The 20,479-nt window shown below is 41.8% G+C and overlaps 1 protein-coding gene across 7 annotated transcripts in view; it reads right to left on the reverse strand.

Annotated features, from left to right (window-relative positions):
• ALG9 (ALG9 alpha-1,2-mannosyltransferase) overlaps window positions 1–20,479 on the reverse strand; it is a 90,827-nt gene that overhangs the window by 9,828 nt on the left and 60,520 nt on the right. For all 7 annotated transcript variants that reach the window (XM_063671412.1, XM_063671411.1, XM_054440231.2 and 4 more), the window contains one exon: window positions 17,743–17,873. In XM_063671412.1, the coding sequence (XP_063527482.1) occupies window positions 17,743–17,873 (131 nt within the window). The remainder of the gene's footprint in view (window positions 1–17,742; window positions 17,874–20,479) is intronic.

A 20,479-nucleotide genomic window follows, 5' to 3' on the forward strand; every position in this document is an offset into this window, starting at 1 on the left:
CAGGAGAATCACTTGAACCCGGGAGGTGAAGGTTGCAGTGAGCCAAGATTGTGCCACTGCACTCCAGCCTGGGTGACATGGTGAGACTCCATCTCAGGAAAAAAAAAACCTCCTTTGAGAGGTCTTCCAACAATCCTAGGAAACCCTAGGTTTCCACCTCTCACTTCTCTTCTCTCAGTGCACCTGTGTGTTTCTTCATTATTCAATTCACAATTTGTATTATTTATTTGTTGGTTAACTAGTTTATTATCTGCCCTCCCCCAGAAAACACACCCACATTCTAGGGGCCATGTCTGTTTTATCTGTCAACATGTGCCTGGCATATAGTAAATGCTGAAAAACAAATGTTGGATGGATGGAAGGAAGGATGAATGGATGGACTGCTGAAGAGAGCGAGAGAGGGATATCACACAAATGAGATATGAGTTTAATTCAATTTAGTTTAACTACAAGTGAATGAGCTCCATGTCAAGCAATGGGTTAAATGCCAGGAACACAATGATGGTTCCTCCTACTCTCAATGAGGAATTCAAAGTCCAAGTGAATTTGTGGTTTGGAATAACCATCTCGCTAAGGACAAACATGGGTCTGACTTAGCAACATCACGAGATCCAAGAAACATCCTGATTTGCCAAGCTCCCTCAGTGCATAATCAATCACAAGAAATTCGGCATCAAATTCTAAATAAAGTATTCAGGAAATAAGGAGGCATTTCTAGTTAAGCCAGAACGCAAAACTACAAAAAAGGTCAGAATTACATAGAAGGAAAAGCTAAGAAGGATCTATTTAACATCAGAATGTGGCACTGGAAAAAAATCCTTTAGAAGACAAACCTCCTTTTCTCCTGCAGATTCTGGTTGTGATCTTTAATAGCATTATCTATCTATAACACACAAAGCCACTAACTAATTTCTTCCAGAAGATGGAATCAGAAAGCAGCCAATATATGCTTAGGCCCATTCTCACCTCTAAGCTGGGATGGGAATATATTGTAATTTCTTTTTTTTCTTTTGAGACAGGATCTCACTCTTTCACCTGGGCTGGAGTGTAGTAGTGTGATCCCAGCTCACTGCAGCCTTGACCTCAAGGGTTCAAGTGATCCTCCCACCTTAGCCTCCTGAGTAGTTGGGACTAAGGTGTGTGCCACCATTCCCAGCTAATTTTTTACTTTTTGTAGCGACGGGGTCATACTATGTTGCCCAGACTAGTCTCAAACTCCTGGGCTCAAGCAATCCTCCCACCTTGGCCTCCCAAAGTGCTAGGATTACAGGTATGAGTCACTGCACACGGCCTGTGATTTTTTTTTTAACCAAAAGAACAAGCTGGCTTGAATTCTTCATTTCTAACATTCCAGCTGCTGTTCTAGATTATTTTATCATCAAAAGCTTTAATATACTAAGCATAACTGGGGCACTTTGAATTGTTATATTGTATTGTTATTGAAAAAAGGAAACCAAATTGGTAATTTGCCTTTATAAAAGGAAAGAGCAGGCTGGGCATGGTGGCTCACGCCTGTAATCCTAGCACTTTGGGAGGCCGAGGTGGGCGGATCACAAGGTCAGGAGAGCGAGACCATCCTGGCTAACACGGTGAAACCCCGTCTCTACTAAAAATACAAAAAATTAGCCGGGCATGGTGGTGGGCACCTGTAGTCCCAGCTACTTGGGAGGCTGAGGCAGGAGAATGGTGTGAACCCGGGAGGCGGAGCTTGCAGTGAGCCGAGATCGCACCACTGCACTCCAGCCTGAGTGACAGAGTGAGACTCCAGCTCAAAAAAAAAAAAAAGGAAAGAGCAGTTGTGCACTGGAATGACATGTGCGTGCACACATTTATACACATGGAAACAAAGATCAGACTGATTCACAGACAACACTAATGCCTATCAAAACTCATACAATAATGTCTGTAATAAAGTGAAATGCCAAAGTACTGCCTTAGGGCAGCACAGGCAGCATGATTCGGGGAGACATAAATATGTGCTTCTATCATGGAAAATGAAATACTTCCCCTCCCAGTGAGAAAGTCACTCAAGTGATTCAAAGATGAAACAGATCTGGACAAAGCAATTGCCTGCACAGCATAATTAGCTCACGGCTCAGAATGTTTTCTAATTCAATTACCAGCCCTATTTATCAGGGCTGAGGAGCATTCGGCTGTGGAGATTTAAATCTGCTCTTGCTGACGTCAATGAATGACTGGCTGCCAGTCCCTGATGTCACCAGTTCAGCAGGCACAAATGGAAATGCTGGGTCAATTTTTCATTTTAAAAAGAAAACATCCTAGTGTCCAGGTTTTCTTTCTCTTTTAAAAGACAGAATCTTGCTCTGTTGCCCAGGCTGGAGTGCAGTGGCATGATCACAAGTCACTGCAGCCTCGACCTCCTGGGTTCAAGTGATCCTCCCTGATCTGTCTCCAGAGTAATGGGACTACAGGTATGTGCCACCACACCCAGCTAATTTATTATCATTATTATTATTTATAGAGACAGAGTCTCACTATGTTGCCCAGGATGGTCTTAAAGCTTCAAGCAATCCTGTGGCCTCAGCCTCCCAAAATAGTGGGACTGCACGCATGAGCCACCATGCCTGGCCCACATCTTGTCCTGTCTTCTTTCTCCTCTCTTCTCTTCTCCTCTCCTCTCTGTTTGTTTCTTCTCTTCCCTATCTATCTATCTATCTATCTATCTATCTATCTATCTATCTATCTATCTATCTATCTATCTATCTATCCATCCATCCCATCATCCATCCATCCATCCATCCATCCATCCAAGCATTAATATCCCCTGTAAACCTGTAACCTAAGCCCACTGCCAGTTATCTTTCCAGCCACAGCTTTTTCAAGCTAGTTTCTTTCTCTCTTGCATTTATCTCACCTTTCAGTGAGAGATTTTCTACAACCTTTAGTGCAGAACTTGGCTTTTGCAGCTATCTTCAGTTCTGAAGAGAATCTCAGAATTCCTTCAAGACTCAGTGATAGTCAACCTATAGCTCTATATCAAGCAATTTAAGCACGTCTCAAAAAGCTGGTATGGAGCAAAAATGTGACAGTTATTTAATAGTTTTTAACAGGAAATGCGGTGAGAGACATTATTCTAATGGTAACTAATGCAAAGGTGACTTACAACACTGTTATCCAAAAGAGGAGTTCCATGCTGTATGTTATACTCCACCAGTCCCTTGAGGATGGAATTTTATCTAACTGCTCTATCTCTAGTTTTTAGGAAAGTGCCACAGAAAGTCCTCAATAAATAGTCTGTGAATGAATGAACGCCTATGCTCTGACTCTTAAACCAGAGCATCTGGTTTACCTCCCACCCTTCTTACAATATTCATCTTCCACAAGGAAAAGGAAATATCAAAAATAATCTAAAGTTATTTTTTCTCTTCTCTTCCTAAGCAATTCAATCCTAAAGCCATTACGTGGGGCAGAGCAAAGCAGAAGTCTAGAGTGGGGAGCTGGTGGGCTGTGGTGGCTCATGGGATGTCAGAGTGCAAGGGGGCATGGAAGGCATGTTGCTAAAGAAAATATACTGCAAAAGGTCCCATAATTGTATAATGGCAATATACCCCGCAGGTGGCCGTTTACACAGAATTTGCTGAATCAGCATTATCCATGTGACCAGTATGATATTTTACTTTCAGCAGGCATGTTCAATAGACCCTTGATGTTCAATAAATATTCATGATTTTGACTATATGGAGCAACCTCCAAAAATACATTATGTGCAATGACTAGGAAGTTTACTGAGGCACAAACTGGAATCACGGCATCGTGAGACTGGTATACAGAGTGGATCATTCCACTGATTTGTGGCCTTGGCCAACATCTGGCATAACATCATAACCTTTTGATCAGTCATCTTTAGCAAATATTCAGAGTGAGGAACTGGGGAAAAATGCTATTAGGCAACTGGCCATTTTATGACCTCAGTCCCATCAAGGTTGCTGGAGAAATGCTCTTCACCAGTCTTTTTTTCCCATCTGACAACTACTTAGATATAAAGGTACTCTATGACCCATTCATCAGTCCTGTGGAGAAGATGCCAATGTTTGAGAGAGGTTTCGTCCCTGCTCTTCGGACCCTCATTTGGGCTTCTTTTATGTGACAAATAGAAGGATTAGGGGTCACATCAGCAAATGATTCTGGCAAGCTTTACAGAGATGAAATAAACAATGAGTATGCCTTAAAATAATTCAATAATCTTTATTTTACCAAATAAGGGCATCAGAAGCTTCTGAAGAAAACCTTATACCATCTTTTTTCTATTTAGTACAAATCCAGTTTTAAGAATGTGAAATACATAACCAATACATATTTTCTAAGACTCTATAATGTGCTAGGAGTTGTAGAGAATCAACATGTAATGTGGTTCTAACTCTCCAGGAACTTGGAACAAAGACCTCTGATGATGCTGCCTGCTTAGGCTAAGCCAGCTAAAAGCAGTGGTGGTCCTAAAACATGTTATATGCTCTTCAAACCTGAGAGCCTCTATGGCATGGACTTAGAGAACAGATGGTCTGTAAATGGTTTCTTTCTAGAGAACTCATTTCACAACAACGGAAAGCAGACTCTCTAAGCTTCAGAAAAATGAAAAAAGGTTTATTCTTCTTAAAATGTCAGCAGATCTTAATGATTAAGCAGCTGAATAATGGCAAAACACCATGTGTTTTGAAGCCAAATCTGGCCTGGGGTAGCTCTGCCAGAAGAAGGGTCTCAAGAAAGTATTCTGGGAGAATATGAGGAGGAAAAGCCAAAAACTGATAGACAGTGAAACAGAAAGTATAAGAGAATAAAAGTTGATAAATACCAAAGTATAGAAACTCTGATCTCTTCTTCCTGTTTCTCAGTATTCTTGGCATCGCTGAGGAAGCTAAGGGCACCACCATGATTGACATACAGGGAAAAAACAAAAACACTTCAATTACTGCTTAGGAGGGAGAACTAATTCTACCCAAAGGATGGACGCACCATCTGAAGCATGTCAAACTGTTGGCCTGCAACCAAATTCTGCCATGGGGTGGAGTCTCCCCTTCCACCTGGGTAATAAGAAGCTGCAGATGGAAAAAGCCTGCTGGACTACTGCATGTATCATATGCCTCTTCTGTAAGAAATCACCTTTAAAAAGAAAAGTTTCAAAGTTTATCCAATTTGGATGGAGAATGGCATTACAAGATAAGTAGTGGCTTTAAAGCATGTCCATACTTCTTTGACACTCCTCCCATCAACAGGGGAAGTCTAATTCTTTTCCCCTTGAGCATGAGCTATTCAACTGGCTTGCTGCCAATGAACAGAATGAGGAGCAAGTGATACTGTGTGACTTCCAAGGCTAGGTCATAAAAAACTATGCAGGTCTTGAGATGCTTACTCTTGGAAGTCAGCCACCATGCTATAAGGAAGCCCAAGCCACATAGAGAAGACACATAGGTGTTCTGGCTGACAGCCCCAGCTGAGATCTAGCCAAGAGCCAGCATCCAGACATATGAGTGAGAAAGCCACTCAGCTGCCTCCAGCCCCAGCCACTATCTGATGGCTAATGCATTACAGATCCGGAGTAAGAACTGGCTAGTTGAGCCCACCAACTCCCAGAACCATGAGAAGAAACAATAATCAGCTATTGTCGTTTTATGCCACTAAGTATGGATGACTGTTACACAGCAATAGCTGGAACAAATGCTTCTGGCTAATTTGCCCTTTATAGTAATCACTCCAATGGTCTTATCTTCCATAGAGAAATAGTTCTGCTTATGCTGGAGCTAAGGGCTGGCTCCCTTCAACCAGATTACTCTCTACAACATAGGACAAAAATGAATATAAGTGCCATGGACTCTGTAGGCCTCAGAGCTGCTGGGTTCACCTCTTAGAGGCTAAAAGGAGAGCCATGGTCTTAGTAAAGTCCCCAGAACAGCTAAAGTTCAGTGGCCACTGAGAATCCTATGCTAGGCACTGAAAGAACATAATAAGTGTATATGTTATCAGCACAGTCCCCAACTTGCTGCTGTAGAGGCCCTTTGACTAGAAAAGGCCCCTCTCCTGCCATACCAGCTAAAGGTTCAACATCTAACTCCTTATTTATATTTACTCTTCATCTGTAATTGCCTGGCCAACATGGTGAAACCCTGTCTCTACAAAAAACACAAAAATCAGTTAGGCGTGGTAGTCCGTGCCTGTAGTCCCTCCTACATGGGAGGCTGAGATGGGAGGATGGCTTGAGCCCGGGAGGTGGAGGTTGTGTCACTGCACTCTAGCCTGGGCAACAGAGCGAGACCCTGTCTTAAAAAGAAAAACAATAGAGAAAAATAAAATCTCACAATCCCCAAACTAAAGGTGAAAGCAAAGCAAGCAAGACAAAAGGGACCTATAATGAAGGAGGAAACAGTGGGTGGAAAGTGGCTGTGCAAAGCACTGACAGGGCCTCCCAACTTGTTTCCGAAGCTACAAACAGGCCCTGTTGCTCATGAAGCCAACTCCAATATCCTGGAGAGGCATTTCCCACCAGACTCCCACAACCAAACATCTCTCAGCACACTTAGATAGGCACCCACCATTGAGCTGGTGATTTATTGCAACACTCTCCCTTCACTCCTCTCTGGGGACTCTCAGAGTAGGCATTACGTCTGCCCACTTGTCAGCTATTTTATTCATGTAACAATTATATCATGCTTCAAAGAAAAAAAAATCTTTTATTTTAGAAAGTATATAATATGAGATAGCCACAGAGTAACAAATGTGTCTGGTCTAAAAAGTGATATTGTCAAATAGTTTAGACTCCGTATCCTGAGAGTTTGATAAACCTTTATAAAATTACCCAGAGAGACGTGGCAAACTCAGGGAATGGAAGTTGCAGTTCTGGTACTAGTTGTGTGAGCAGGGACTAGAACGTGGTGATTAAGATCTTATGCCTGGATCTTCTCTCAAACTAATGGGGTCTGGGGTTTGTAGGCCTCTAATAAGGCAAAGAAGCAGCCAATTAGGAAAAGAAGTGAACAAACATCTGGGCTGTCATTCTCCCAAATGATCTAACACCACTTAGCCTTATTTAGTAAGTACTTCTCCATCACTCCAACAATAAGGATGTTGCTTATCTTGCAACAATTTCAACAGGCTTCTTCATACATTCACAGACATGTGGAATTCCTAAATTTGCCCCAATCACAAAATTGTCCCAATCATCTTTAGGTTACAACTCCCTGAAGTGGAAACTCCAATTACATATAACTCACAGTATAATTTTTTTTTTTGTTTTGAGACAGTCTCGCTCTGTCACCAGGCTGGAATGCAGTGGTGCGATCTCGGCTCACTGCAACCTCCACCTCCTGGGTTCAAGTGATTCTCCTGCTTCAGCCTCCCGAGTAGCTGGGACTACAGGCATGCACCACCACGCCCAGCTAATTTTTGTATTTTTAGTAGAGACGGGGTTTCACTATGGCCAGGATGGTCTCAATCTCTTCACCTCATGATCCGCTCGCCTTGGCCTCCCAAAGTGCTGGGATTACAGGCGTGAGCCACCGTGCCCGGCAGATACCTTTTTTTTTTTTAAACAAGCAAACAAACAAACAAACAAACAAACAAACATGCTGGTACTGCCTTCAAACTACCCTGATTGCTTCTCTTTCAGATAGCTGAGGCCCAATCTAGGCTACAATAATAAGAATTGTCAGCAAGTTAAATCAAATAAGTAAACTATGGGCAAATCCACATAGTAAATGGACTGTGGAGCAAAGAAAATATATCTATGTATCTTCTTTCTCCCATCCTGCTTTTTTGGAACAAGTCTCTTTACTCAGGTCACATTAAAGCAAGATGACCATATATTTCAATTTATCTAGGACAGGACCCCTTTTACTTTCAAAAGACTTCTGATGTGGATGATACATTATAGATTACCTTACATAAAAGCAAATTCAAACCAGCCAAAGAGGTAAATAGAACTTTTTGATGCTGACTTACGGGCCCCCTCATCCAACAGGCATTTTATATCTTTCCACTTTTACTCATGATTGCTTCTTGAATTAAATAAGTGGTTCTTCCCTCCTTACCACCAGTACTTATTTAATCCTACTTTTCTTCAGCTCAAGCTCTCCCTCCTTCAGGAAGCCTTCCAAGTGTACTCTAATCTCCACAGGTCCCTCCTTTCTTTAAAGTTCTAGCACATGATTTGGTGCCTCTATGGTCTTAACACTATTTTCAAGCTGTTTTCATATGTGTAGGTCTTCCTGCAAAAGTTGTAAGTTATTCAAGGGAAAAGCCTGTGTCTAATCACTTCCTTTATGTGCCTTAAAGAGTCTAACTCTAGGCCGGGCGTGGTGGCTCACACCTGTAATCCCAGCATTTTGGGAGGCTGAGGCAGGCGGATCATGAGGTCAGGAGATTGAGACCATCCTGGCTAACATGGTAAAACCCTGTCTCTACTAAAAAATACAAAAAATCAGCCAGGCATGGTGGCACGCGCCTGTAGTCCCAGCTACTCAGGAGACTGAGGCAGGAGAATCACTTGAACCCAGGAGGCAGAGGTTGCAGTGAGCCAAGGTCATGCCACTGCACTCCAGCCTGGGTGACAGAGCGAGACTCCGTCTCAAAAAATAAAAAATAAAATAAAAAAGAATTTAACTCTATAACAAGGGCATACCAGATATTCAGTAAATACTTTCTGATCTCCAAACCTGCCTAACCAGCTGACTTAAGAACATACCAGGAAGACTCCAGGTGTCTCCCCACTGCTCATTCCTCTTGCAACACCCTGTACTTTCCTCTTAAAACACATAACACATTTTGTAATTACCTACTGATTTGTGTGGCTATTTGTTTAAGGTCAGCCTCACCATTGTATTGTAAAGTCCAAGAGGACAGTGACCTGGTATGTACTGTTATTTATCCCTGTCTACCTACGATTTATCATAGTGCCTGGCAGTGTTCGATAAATATTTGCTAACTGGAGATGAGTGATGGGTGGACAGACAGACAATGGAAGAAAGAACAAATGATCTGAGAAAAATAAACCATAAAAAAAGCAGGGTTAGATTTTAGGAACTTAAACATTTGAGAAATTAACCTACTTACATTTCTAAACAAATCATGTGGCTATGTGTTATAGTCCTATTAAAACCTTTTTCTTTTCTCAGAAAGAACTAGCGAATAGTGAGGTGTGCAGCCCCATCTTATCTAGGGTCTAAGACATAAGCAACCATTATATATGAATGGACCATTATTTCTCCTTAATATATAAATTGCTAAAGTACAAAAACCATTGTTTCAAGATGACAGAGGAACTTTAATTGCTCCAGTAAATAAGTTTGAAGGCATTTCAAGATTATGCTCACAAAAGCATTTCATGCACCACCTCAGCTCTGAGGCACACAGGCTCTGACAGTACAGTCTACCTTAATTGGCCCAAAGTCAGCAACATCACATGTCATGGTGCTGACAGACAGAAACTGCTGTGGCAAAATTGGCTGTAGCATCCTGCTGTTTTTGCAGTTAGACCAATATATACTAGAAAATGCTGAGGAAGATAAATGTAAAGAAAATCAGCATAATTCTGGAACCCTAGACAGCCTGCTGATTAATTAAAAGGCTTAACATTTCTATAATGTTTTAAAATGTAAACGGACTTTCATATATTCAATCTCATTTAATTCTTATAACAATCCCAGAAAATACATAAAATAGTTACTGTTTCACTGATATGGAAATTTTGGAATCAGAATGGTATGAACAGCAAGTGGCCAGGATTAAATTCACAGGTCTTCAAACCTCATGCTGTCTTCACTATACTTTACACACGAACTGTACCTCTTCGGCTCTTGACCCAAATGATTCTTTCTTTCTCAACAGGTGGTTGTGAAAATCATGCCCTGAACACAATTTATGGGAAATGAAAATTCTCTGAAGGCATTCCCCTGTTACCAGGAAGGCTGTTTGAGATCTGCTGTCCCCTCAGAGCTGGGGATCTTTCCAGGCCCAGGTCTCATGTTGTCACAGTTTTCTCAAATAAAAAATGAAGGCACAATAGAGCCCCACCCCAAATACTATAACAAAACAACAAGCCAGGTACCAAAGAACACGTGTGATGCTGAGAACTTCCTACCATCACTGTTGCTTCTATCTCTCCAGCTGTCTCCTATTACTACTGCAGTTCTGGCAATGCTTTGAACACCCATCCATGATCCTACCACCTTTCACTGTCTCCCACTCTCCCAATACTTTCCCCCAACTTCCCTCCTTACCAACTTAACGTCATGGTCACTCATTAGATCACTTCCCTGCAGAAACCTTCGGCTCCCTTGTTCCTTCAGGCTGTGTTGAACTTTCTTAACTAAAGCCCAAGCCCCTACACAAAGATGTGTGGAGAAGGTTCATAGCAGCATTATTCCTAATAGCCAAAAAGTATAAATGATTGAAATGTCCATCAGTTAGTGAAGGATTAAACAATGGAACAGTATTCAGCAATAAAAACAGATAACTACTGATAAATGCTATAACATGAATGAACCTCAAAAACAGGCTGAGTGAAAGAAGCCAGACACTAAACTTCACATATGATTCCACTTATATGAAATGTCCAGAAAAGGCAATCTATAGAAGCAAAGAATAGATTAGCGGGATGCCCGGAGACAGCAGTGGGAATGAGGTATCTTACTGGGGTGATAAAAATGTTTTAAAATTGAACTGTGGCAATGGTTATACAACTTGGTAACAGTAGTAATAATCATTTAATTGTATGCTTTAAATGGATGAACTGGATGATATGTAAATTATACTGCAATAAAGTTAAAAAAAAAAACACCCCGGTTAAATTTACCTGTTTTGTGCCTCACAGTGAAGCTGTAACTACACAAAAGTGAAGAAGAGAAAAAGCAACTACATGGCCCCGTTTAAGGCTCCAACGGGTTTTGGATCCTGTCTTCCAATCACACTATATTTCTCTAGCTTCTGTGTCTCCTGCTCTCCTCAATTATTTCACACCTTCTTTCTCCTCAAATCTCTTATCACCTCATCCCTTAAGCTCCTTTCTCAGCTGATAATCCCACTTCCTACTTCACTGAGAAAGACAAGGCCATCAGAAGAAAATGTCCAGATTCCTACCATCACATTCCCCAAAATGCAATACTTCAGTATAAATTTAGCAACATTCATGGATAGGATGACTCAGTATTGTCAAGATGTCAGTTCTTCCCAATTTGACCTATAGATTAAATAAAATCTCAATCAAAATCCCAGCAAGTTATTTTGTGGATGTTGACAAACTGATTCTAAAGTTTACATGGAGAGGCAAAAGACCCAGAATCCACAAAATAATACTGAAGAAGAACAAAGTTGGCCAGATGCAGTGGCTCATGCCTGTAATCCCAATACTTTGGGAGGCCAAGGTGGGAGGATCACTTGAGGTCAGGAGTTCGAGACCAGCCTGGCCAACATTGTGAAACTCCATCTCCACTAACAACAATAGCCAGCCATGGTGGCACGTGCCTGTAATCCCAGCTACCTGGGTGGCTGAGGCAGGAGAATCGCTTGAACCCGGGAGGCAGAGGTTGCAACAAGCCAAGATCACGGCACTGCACTCCAACCTGGGTTGACAGAGTAAGACTCCGTCTTGGGGGGGAAAAAAAAAGAACAAAGTTGGGGGATTGACACTGCCAAACTGCAAGACTTACTATAAAGCTACAATAATCAAGACAGTGTGGTACTCGAGAAAGAAAAGACAAATAGGTCAGTGGAACAGAATAGAGAGCCCAGAAATAGATCCACATAAATACAGTTAACTATAAATCTCTGACAAAGGAACAAAGGCAACACAATAAAAAACAGATAGTCTTTTCAAGAAACGGTGCTGGAACAACCACGCATCCTCATGCAAAAAAAAATTAATTTAGACACAGATCTTACACACTCCACAGAAATTAACTCAAAACAGGCCACAGACCTAAATATAAAAAGTAAAAGTATAGGCTGGGCATGGTGGCTCACACCTGTAATCTCAGCACTTTGGGAGAGCGAGGCGGGTGGATCACTTGCGGTCAGGAGTTCCAGACCAGCCTGGCCAACATGGTGAAACCCTGTCTCTACTAAAAATACAAAAATGAACTGGGCATGGTGGTGGGCGCCTGTAATCCTAGCTACTCGGGAGGCTGAGGCAGCAGAATCGCTTGAACCTGTGAGGCGGAGGTTGCAGTGAGTCAAGAGTGTGCCACTGCACTCCAGCCTGGGTGACACAGCAAGACTCCATCTCAAAAAACAACAACAACAACAAAACTGAAAGTATAAAACTCCTAGAAGATAATATAGGAGAAAATCTAAATGAACTTGGGTTTGGCAATGACTTTTTAGATACAACACCAAAGGCGTGATTTATGAAAAAAGAATTGAGAAGATGGACTTCATTAAAATAAAATATTTCTGCTCTGTGAAAGACACTGTCAACAGTGAGAAGACAAGCCACAGACTGGGAGAAAATACTTGCAAAAGACATATCAAATAAAGGACTGTTATCCAAAATATACAGGGAACTCTTAAAACTCAACAATAAGACTGGGTGTGGTGGCTCATGCCTGTAATCTGAGCGCTTTCGGGGGCTGAGGCAAGAGAACTACTTGAGCCCAGGAGTTAGAGGTTACAGTAAGCTATGACTACACCACTGTACTCTGGCTTGGGTGACAGAGCGAGACCCTGTCTCAAAAACAATCAAAAAACCCAACACCAAGAAAATGAACAACCCGATTAAAAAATGCCCAAAGACTTAACAAACACCTCACTGAAGAAGATACTCAGATGGCAAATAAGCATATGAAAAGATGCTCTGCATCATATTAGAGAAATGTAAATTAAAACAACAATGAAATACGACTACACACCCATTAGAATGGCCAAAATTCAAAACACTGATAATCCCAAATGGCTGCAAGGATGTGGAGCAACAAGAACTCATTCATTCATTGCTGGTAGGAATGCAAAATGATACAGCCACTTTGGAAGACAATCTGGCAGCTTCTTGCAAAACTGAACAGACTCTTACCATACAATCCAGCAATCATACGCCTTGGTATTACCCAAAGGAGTTGAAAATGTATGTCCACACAAAAACCTGCACAGGGATGTTTATAGCCGCTTTATTAATAATTGCTGTTACGGGCTGTTTGTGACCCCTCAAAATTCATATGTTGAAGTCTAATCACTCACCTATGTGATGGTATTTGGAGGTGGGCCTTTGGGAGGGAATTAGGTCAAAAGAGTGGAGCACTCAGCAATGGGATTAATGTCCTTACAAGAAGAGGCTAGAGAGCTAGCTTGTCTTCTTGCAGCCATGTGAGGATACAAGTCAGCTGTCTGCACCCAGAAAGATGGCCTTTACCAGAACTTGACTATACTGGCACCGTGATCTTGGTCTTCCAGCCTTCAAAACTGTGAGAAGTAAATGTTTGTTGTTTAAGCCACCCAGTTTATGGTCATTTGTTATAGCAGTCTGAACTAAGACCAATGTCAAAACTTCAAAGCAACCAAAGATGTCCTTCAGTAGGTGAATAAACTGTGGCACATCCAGACAATGGAATATTATTCAGAGTTCAAAAGAAATAAGCTATTAAGCCATGAAAAGACTCAGAAGAAACTTAAATGCAGCTTGCTAAGTGAAAGAACTCAATATGAAAAGCCTATATACTGTATGATTCAAGCTATATGACATTCTGGAAAAGGCAAAACTATGAAGACCGTAAAAAGATTAGTGGTTGTCCGGGAATGTAGTGGGGGAGAATACAGCATGGAGGTAGAGCAGAGTTTTGGAGCAGTGAAACTATTTCATATGAAACGGTAATGGGAGACACATGACATTATATGCCATAGAACTGTATAACACCAAGAGTGAACCCTAATGTAAATTGTGGGCTTTGGATGATAATGATGTGTCAATGTAGGTTCATCCATTGCTTTTTTTGTTGCTGTTGTTGTTGCTGCTGTTTTGAGGCAAGGTCTCGCTCTGTTGCCCAGGTTGGAGTTGGAGTGCAGTGCTGCGATCTTGGCTCACTGCGACCTCCGCCTCCCAAGTTCAAGCAATTCTCATGTCTCAGCCTCCTGTGTAGCTGGGACTATAGGTGCTCACCACCATAGCCAGTTAATTTTTTTTGTATTTTTAGTAGAGACAGGGTTTCGCTATGTTGGCCAGGCTGGTTTCGAACTCCTGGCCCCAAGTGATCCACCTGCCTCGGCCTCCCAAAGTGCCGGGATTACAGGTGTGAGCTACCGTGCCTGGCCACACTAAAAATTTTTTTTAAAAAGATAAAAAATCTCTAGTTATCACTTTTCCTGACACCCACCACCAGATATAGCCCTATTTCCCTGCTTCCCTGTATAGCAAAACTCTTTCAAAAGACTTGTCCATATTTGCTACACCAATTCTTCTACTATTCTCACTTCAACCTTTCTAATCAATCTCCAGTCCCTACACCTTCACCCACTTCACCCAAATTGCCTTTACCAGTTGCCAAATCTAATGGACAGTTGTTATTCTTCATTTTACTTGATTTATCAACAGCTTCTGACACAGGTGACCACTCCTTCCTCCTGAAAACATTTTCTTGCCTTAGCTTCAAGGGTACTCTCCTCTCCTGGGTTTCCTACTACTTTACTGATGATCGCCCTCGGTCACCTTTGCTGCTTCCTCCTCTTCTCCCTAATCTCTACACACTGGAGCTTCCCTGGCCTCATCTCATCCCTAACTTCATTCTCTCCTTTGGTGATCTCATCCAGTCTCATGTTTTCAAAAAATATCATCTAAATGCCAATAGTTCTAAATGAGTCTGAGTCTCTAGCTCAGACTTCCCCCTTCAACTCTAGACCGTATATCTAGCTGCCTGTTCAATAATTCTATTTGCCTGGCAACTGACCAGTTAAGTTTGCCTGATATCAAACTTAACAAAGCTTATCTCTCACTGTACCCCTAAAACTGTAAAACCTGTTCTACTTGCAGTCTCTCCCATCTCAGTTAATAGCAATTTCATTTTTCCAGTTGCTTGGATCAAAATCCCTAGGATCATCTTTGACTCCTTTCTTTCACACCTCAAATTCAGTGCATTTCTCTATATCCTCAGCATAACCACCACTCACTATCTCCATTGCCCTCTCCCTGATCTGAAGAACTCTTATCTCTCGCCTGGCCTATTGCAATAGTGGCCTAACTGGTATCCCTGCTTCTATTCTTACTTACTACTATTTATTCTCAGCACAGAACTGAAAATGATCCTTTTAAAATAAAAGTTATATCAAGTCTCTGCTCAAAATCCTACAGTGGCTCCCCATTTAATTGAGAGTAAAGGCCTTTCAATAGCCTACAAAACTCTTTATAACCTGCACTCTCACCCCTACTGCACTCTGACCACACCACCTGCTATTCTTCACTCTTGCTCAGCTCCAGCCTCACTGGCCTCCTGTTTCTTCCTTATGCCACAGCCTTTCACTAGCTGTTCCCTCAGATGTCCACATGGTTAATGCCCTTACATCTCTCAAGTCTTTGTTTGAATATCATCTTTTCATTGAGGCTGACTCTGACCACCCTAGCTCAAAGTGTAACCCCCAGCTCTAGTGGAACTCTCAATGCTCCTCTTAACCCAATACATTTTTTTCCTTGCATTTATCATCCTCTAATATACTATATAACTTATTTTCTTGTATATTATTATGTCTTCCCTACCCACCTCCAAACAATAAGCTTCACTAGGAGAAAGATCTTTGTTTTATTCACTATATGTCCAAATCACCTAGAACATTGCAGGCTCTCAAAAAATATTTGTTAAGGGCCGGGTGTGGTGGCTTACGCCTGTAATCCTAGCACTTTGGGGCCGAGGTCGTGCTACTGCACTCCAGACTGGGAGAAAGAGTGAGACCCCATCTCAAAAAAAAAAAAAATTTTTGTTAAGGCTGGGCGCCACGGGTCATCCCAGCACTTTGGGAGGCTGAGGTGGGTGGATAGCTTGAGCTTACAAGTTCAAAACCAGCTTGGGCAATATGGCAAAACCCCGTCTCTACAAAAAATACAAAAATTAGCTGGGTGTGGTGGCAGGTGCCTTGGGAAGCTAAGGTGGGAGGATTGCTTGAGCCCAGGAGGTAGAGGTTACAGTGAGCTGAGATTGTGCCACTGCACTCCAGCGTCGCAACAGAGTGAGACTATCTCAAAAAAATTTTTGTTACTGTTGTTAAGAAGCACTATTTCCCATTATGTAGAAATGGCACTCCTAGAAATTATGTATCAGATACTTGAGGTAATGGCTTCAGGCTACAAAAAGACTTACAAGATGAGAGTGTGGCTCAAGAGTCTACATTTGAGAATCACTCAAGAACTCAGGTGCCTCTTGACTGCCCTCCTCTCCCCAACCACCCCTTCCTTGCCAGTTATTACCTATAAAGTCACTGGAGAGACTCAGTCTAAAAGCACAACGACCTGCCTGGGCTCCTGCAGCTCACCAAACTCAGTTTTGGCCTCACTTCTATGACCAAGCTAGTGACCTGGTATCCAGGTCAGCATCTCAGCTTTCCTGCTAGTCCAGCTTTAATTGAACTCACTCAGAACAACTGGATTCTTGCTTACTCGTGAAGAACTAGCCTTATACCTCAGTTTCAGTAATTAGGGACCCATGCCTTTCTCTCCATATTTCATTTCCTGTCTTAGTATCCTGATCAATATTCTGTTTCCTCAGGCTTACACCTAGTACCTGTGCTTACTTCATCTTTCTGGAGTCCTGTCCTGGGCCTGGGCCCAGTCCGTTTCTGAGCCCCAGACCTGAATCTCAGGACCAGGTCCTCTGTCTTTTGCTTCCTTCCAGACCTCCTGGCTCCTGGGCTCTGCTCACCAGGCCTCCCTGGATCTCCTTAACTCCAACTGTCTGTTTACCTGGACCTCTGCCCTCAGACACCTTGACCCCTCCAACTCCTCTTCCCCATTACTCCCTTATCTGAAAGCCTGATCCCCTCTTATCATTAATTCTGAGAACTTTCTGAAGAGCGAGTCAAGCCCTGGTCCATTTGGTCTCTCTATTTAAGACTGAATAAGGCCTATCTCAGCCCTGGCTGAGCCTTGAGCCTGAAAATAATGAACATGAACTTCTAGTTCCTCAAAGGGCATAGTCAATCTTCCTAACAGTGTCAAAATGCTCTCAGTTAAGATAGCTGAAGTTGGTTGCCAAAAATAATCAGTGTCAAACACTTGTGCTTTCTTCAGCAGACCTATCTGCTTTACTTGGATCCTTTCACTTGGGCGAAACCAGAATATACTTTGCATTCTGGTGCCTCAAAAAAGAAATCTTTTAGATTTCTCAGGAAACTGGGCCCAAATAAAAAGAAAATGATGGGCCGGGCATGGTGACTCATGCCTGTAATCCCAGCACTTTGGGAGACCAAGGCGGGTGGACCACCTGAGGTCAGGAGTTGGGAGACCAGCCTGGCCAACATGGCAAAACCCTGTCTCTCTACCAAAAATACAAAAATTAGCTGGGCATGGTGGTGTGCGCCTGTAATCCCAGCTACTTGGGAGGCTGAGGCAGAAGAATCATTCGAACCTGGGAGTCAGAGGTTGTGGGGAGTTGAGATCACGCCAGCCTGGGCAACAGAGTGAGACTTCATTACACACACACACACACACACACACACACACACACGACGGCTACTAGAGTCAACCCAGGACTGGAAGTCATATAATCCTAGAATCCAATTTTTACCCATACTAGCCCTGGAATATCCCATAGGATTAAAGCCACATACCTAGAAGCATCAAGGAATGGTCTATAGGCCAAGCTGATCCATTCTTCTTTATTGGATGAATATTTTGGCTCCCGGGGTGTTTCTCTCATGGTGTCCAAATCCACTAAATAATGGCATTTACTGATATCAATCTGAAATGGAGAAAGGTCAACTCTTCATTAGTAATTTTGAAGGTCCCTTCAGGGTAGAGAACAGCAATTGCAATCCTAAAAATTCACAGAGCTTTGGAGGAACAAACATCCAAGTCTTCAGACAATGTTGCCTGTGCTCTCTCCACTCAGATAAGAGTATTCAGGCTCTAGTGGGGGAGAGGCACACTCATTCAGCCATAGGTAAGCTTTGGCTGGTCTGATTCTAGGTTGAGTTCTTAAGTCCTTGTAGTCCCATAAACACTTCCAAAGCCACAGTCTCCCTCTGGAAAACCTATCTTCTTCTGCTCACTACTGCTCTCTTCCAGTCCATCACCTCTTACTCCACAGACTCAAAGGGCATGACTAAACACAGATGCTAATGTGTGAGAAGGTCTGCCTCTCCTGACAGCCATGGGAGGTTACACTACAACTCACAACGGTACAGAAATATCGTGCATATCATCTCCTTCAAATATTCAACAGAATTGACAGAGACATTGGAACAGCTCCTGCAGCAAAAGTTTAGTAAAAGTGAGATAACAGAACTCTGCTTTTGTTAATACTATGTATTATATTAATATTGTATATTAACAAAAACAGAGTCAGCCAGTTGCTGATAACATGGATACATCAGAATATTGTAGATGCTCAAAGGAAAATATTAAAATATTTCATTTAAAACTATGCTGAGCCAGGTCCAGTGACTCTCGTCTGTAGTCCCAGCACTTTGTGAGGCCAAGGTGTGCAGATCGTTTGAACCCAGGAGTTCAAGACTAGCCTGAGCAACATGGCGAAACCCCATCTCTATAAAAAATACAAAAATTAGCTAGGTGTGGTGGCACATATCTGTAGTTCCAGCTACTCAGGAGGCTGAGGTGGGAGGATCACTTGAGCCCCAGAGGTCAAGGCTGCAGTGAGCCAAGATCATGCCACTGCATTCCAGCCTGGGCAAAAGAGAGACCTGCTTCAAAAAAATATTTTTAAAACAATTAAAACCAAAAAAGAGTCCTCTTAGGTTGTTAAATGTCAGCTAAAATAAAGACTATTTGAAACATGTACAGATATGCAGCAAATATCACACTTGACGTTGTAGGACTAAAAGCTTTTCCTCTGGGACCCAGAATAAGTCAAGGCTGCTTGCTATCCCTACTCTGTTCAACACTGTATTAGAGGATCTAGTCAGTAGGGTAAGACTAGAAAAAGAAACACAGGGCAGAAGAAACAGAAAGGGAGAAACAAAACTCATTCATCACAATGATATAATTGGTCCAAAAGACTCTACAAATACATTTTGGAATTATTAAGAGAGTTTAGCAAAATTTAGACTTACAGGATGTCAATCAATGTCATATGTTCCATAGCAATAAACAAAATGAAATTTTATAAAAATACAATTTACAAGCATTTGAAAATGTTTACCTTAGAATAAATCTAATAAAAGATGAAAGTGCTCCATAAAAAAGTATAGAATCTTATTGGCCGGGCACAGTGACTCACGCCAGTAATCCCAGCACTTTGGGAGGCCCAGGTGGACAGATCACCTGAGGTCAGGAGTTCGAGATCAGCCTGGCCAACATGGGGAAACCCCATCTCTACCAAAAATACAGAAATTAGCTGGGGGTGGTGGTACAGGCCTGTAATCCCAGCTACTTGGGAGGCTGAGGCAGGAGAATTGTTTGAACTTGGGAGGCGGAGGTTGCAGTGAGCCGAGATTACGCCACTGCACTCCAGCCTGGGCAACAGAGTAAGACTCTGTCTCAAAAAAAAAAAAAAAGGATAGAATTTTATTGACAAACGCCCATCAACGGATAGATTCATGTGGTATATCCATATCATTAAAATGTGGTATATATCCATACAATAGAACAGTACTCAGCCATAACAAGGAATGAAGTTCTGATACAGCCTATGCCACAGATAAACCTTAAAAATATTGCTGTGACTGAAAAAGGCCAGGCACCAAAGGCCACATATATATGATTCCACTTATATGAAATGTTCGTATTAGGCAAATCCTCCAAGACAGAAAGCAGAGGTTACTATGTACTGGGGAGTGGCTGCTTAATGGATATCTAATGGGTATGGGTTTTTTTTTGGGGGGGCATAATAAAAATCTTCTAAACTTGGATACTGGTAAGAGTTGTACATTATAAATGTACTAAAAGCCATTGAATTGCATGCTTTAAAATGATTAAAATTGTAAATTTTGTGTTGTGCATATTTTACAACTAAAAAACATTAAAATGGTGAATTTTATTTCAAGTAATTTTTTTGATACACAATAAAGTAGACCTTATTAATGAAGTGATATATTTTATTCCTAGACAAAAACCTTACTATTATAAATATGTCAATTCTAAACAAATTGATTGATAAATTAAATATAATCTCAATCAAAATCCTAACAGACTTTTTTGAAACTCAACAAGCGGATTCTAAAATGTGTATGGAAAGGCAGAAAGACAAGAATAGCCAAGGCACTCTTAAAAAAGAAGAACAGGCTGGGCGTGGTAGCTTACACCTGTAATCCTAGTACCTTGGGAGGCCAAAGTGGGAAGATAGTTTGAGGTCAAGAATTTGAGATGAGCCTAGGCAAGACAGTGAGA

Source organism: Pongo pygmaeus, chromosome 9 (assembly GCF_028885625.2).
Source record: "Pongo pygmaeus isolate AG05252 chromosome 9, NHGRI_mPonPyg2-v2.0_pri, whole genome shotgun sequence".
Taxonomy (NCBI): Eukaryota; Metazoa; Chordata; class Mammalia; order Primates; family Hominidae; genus Pongo; species Pongo pygmaeus.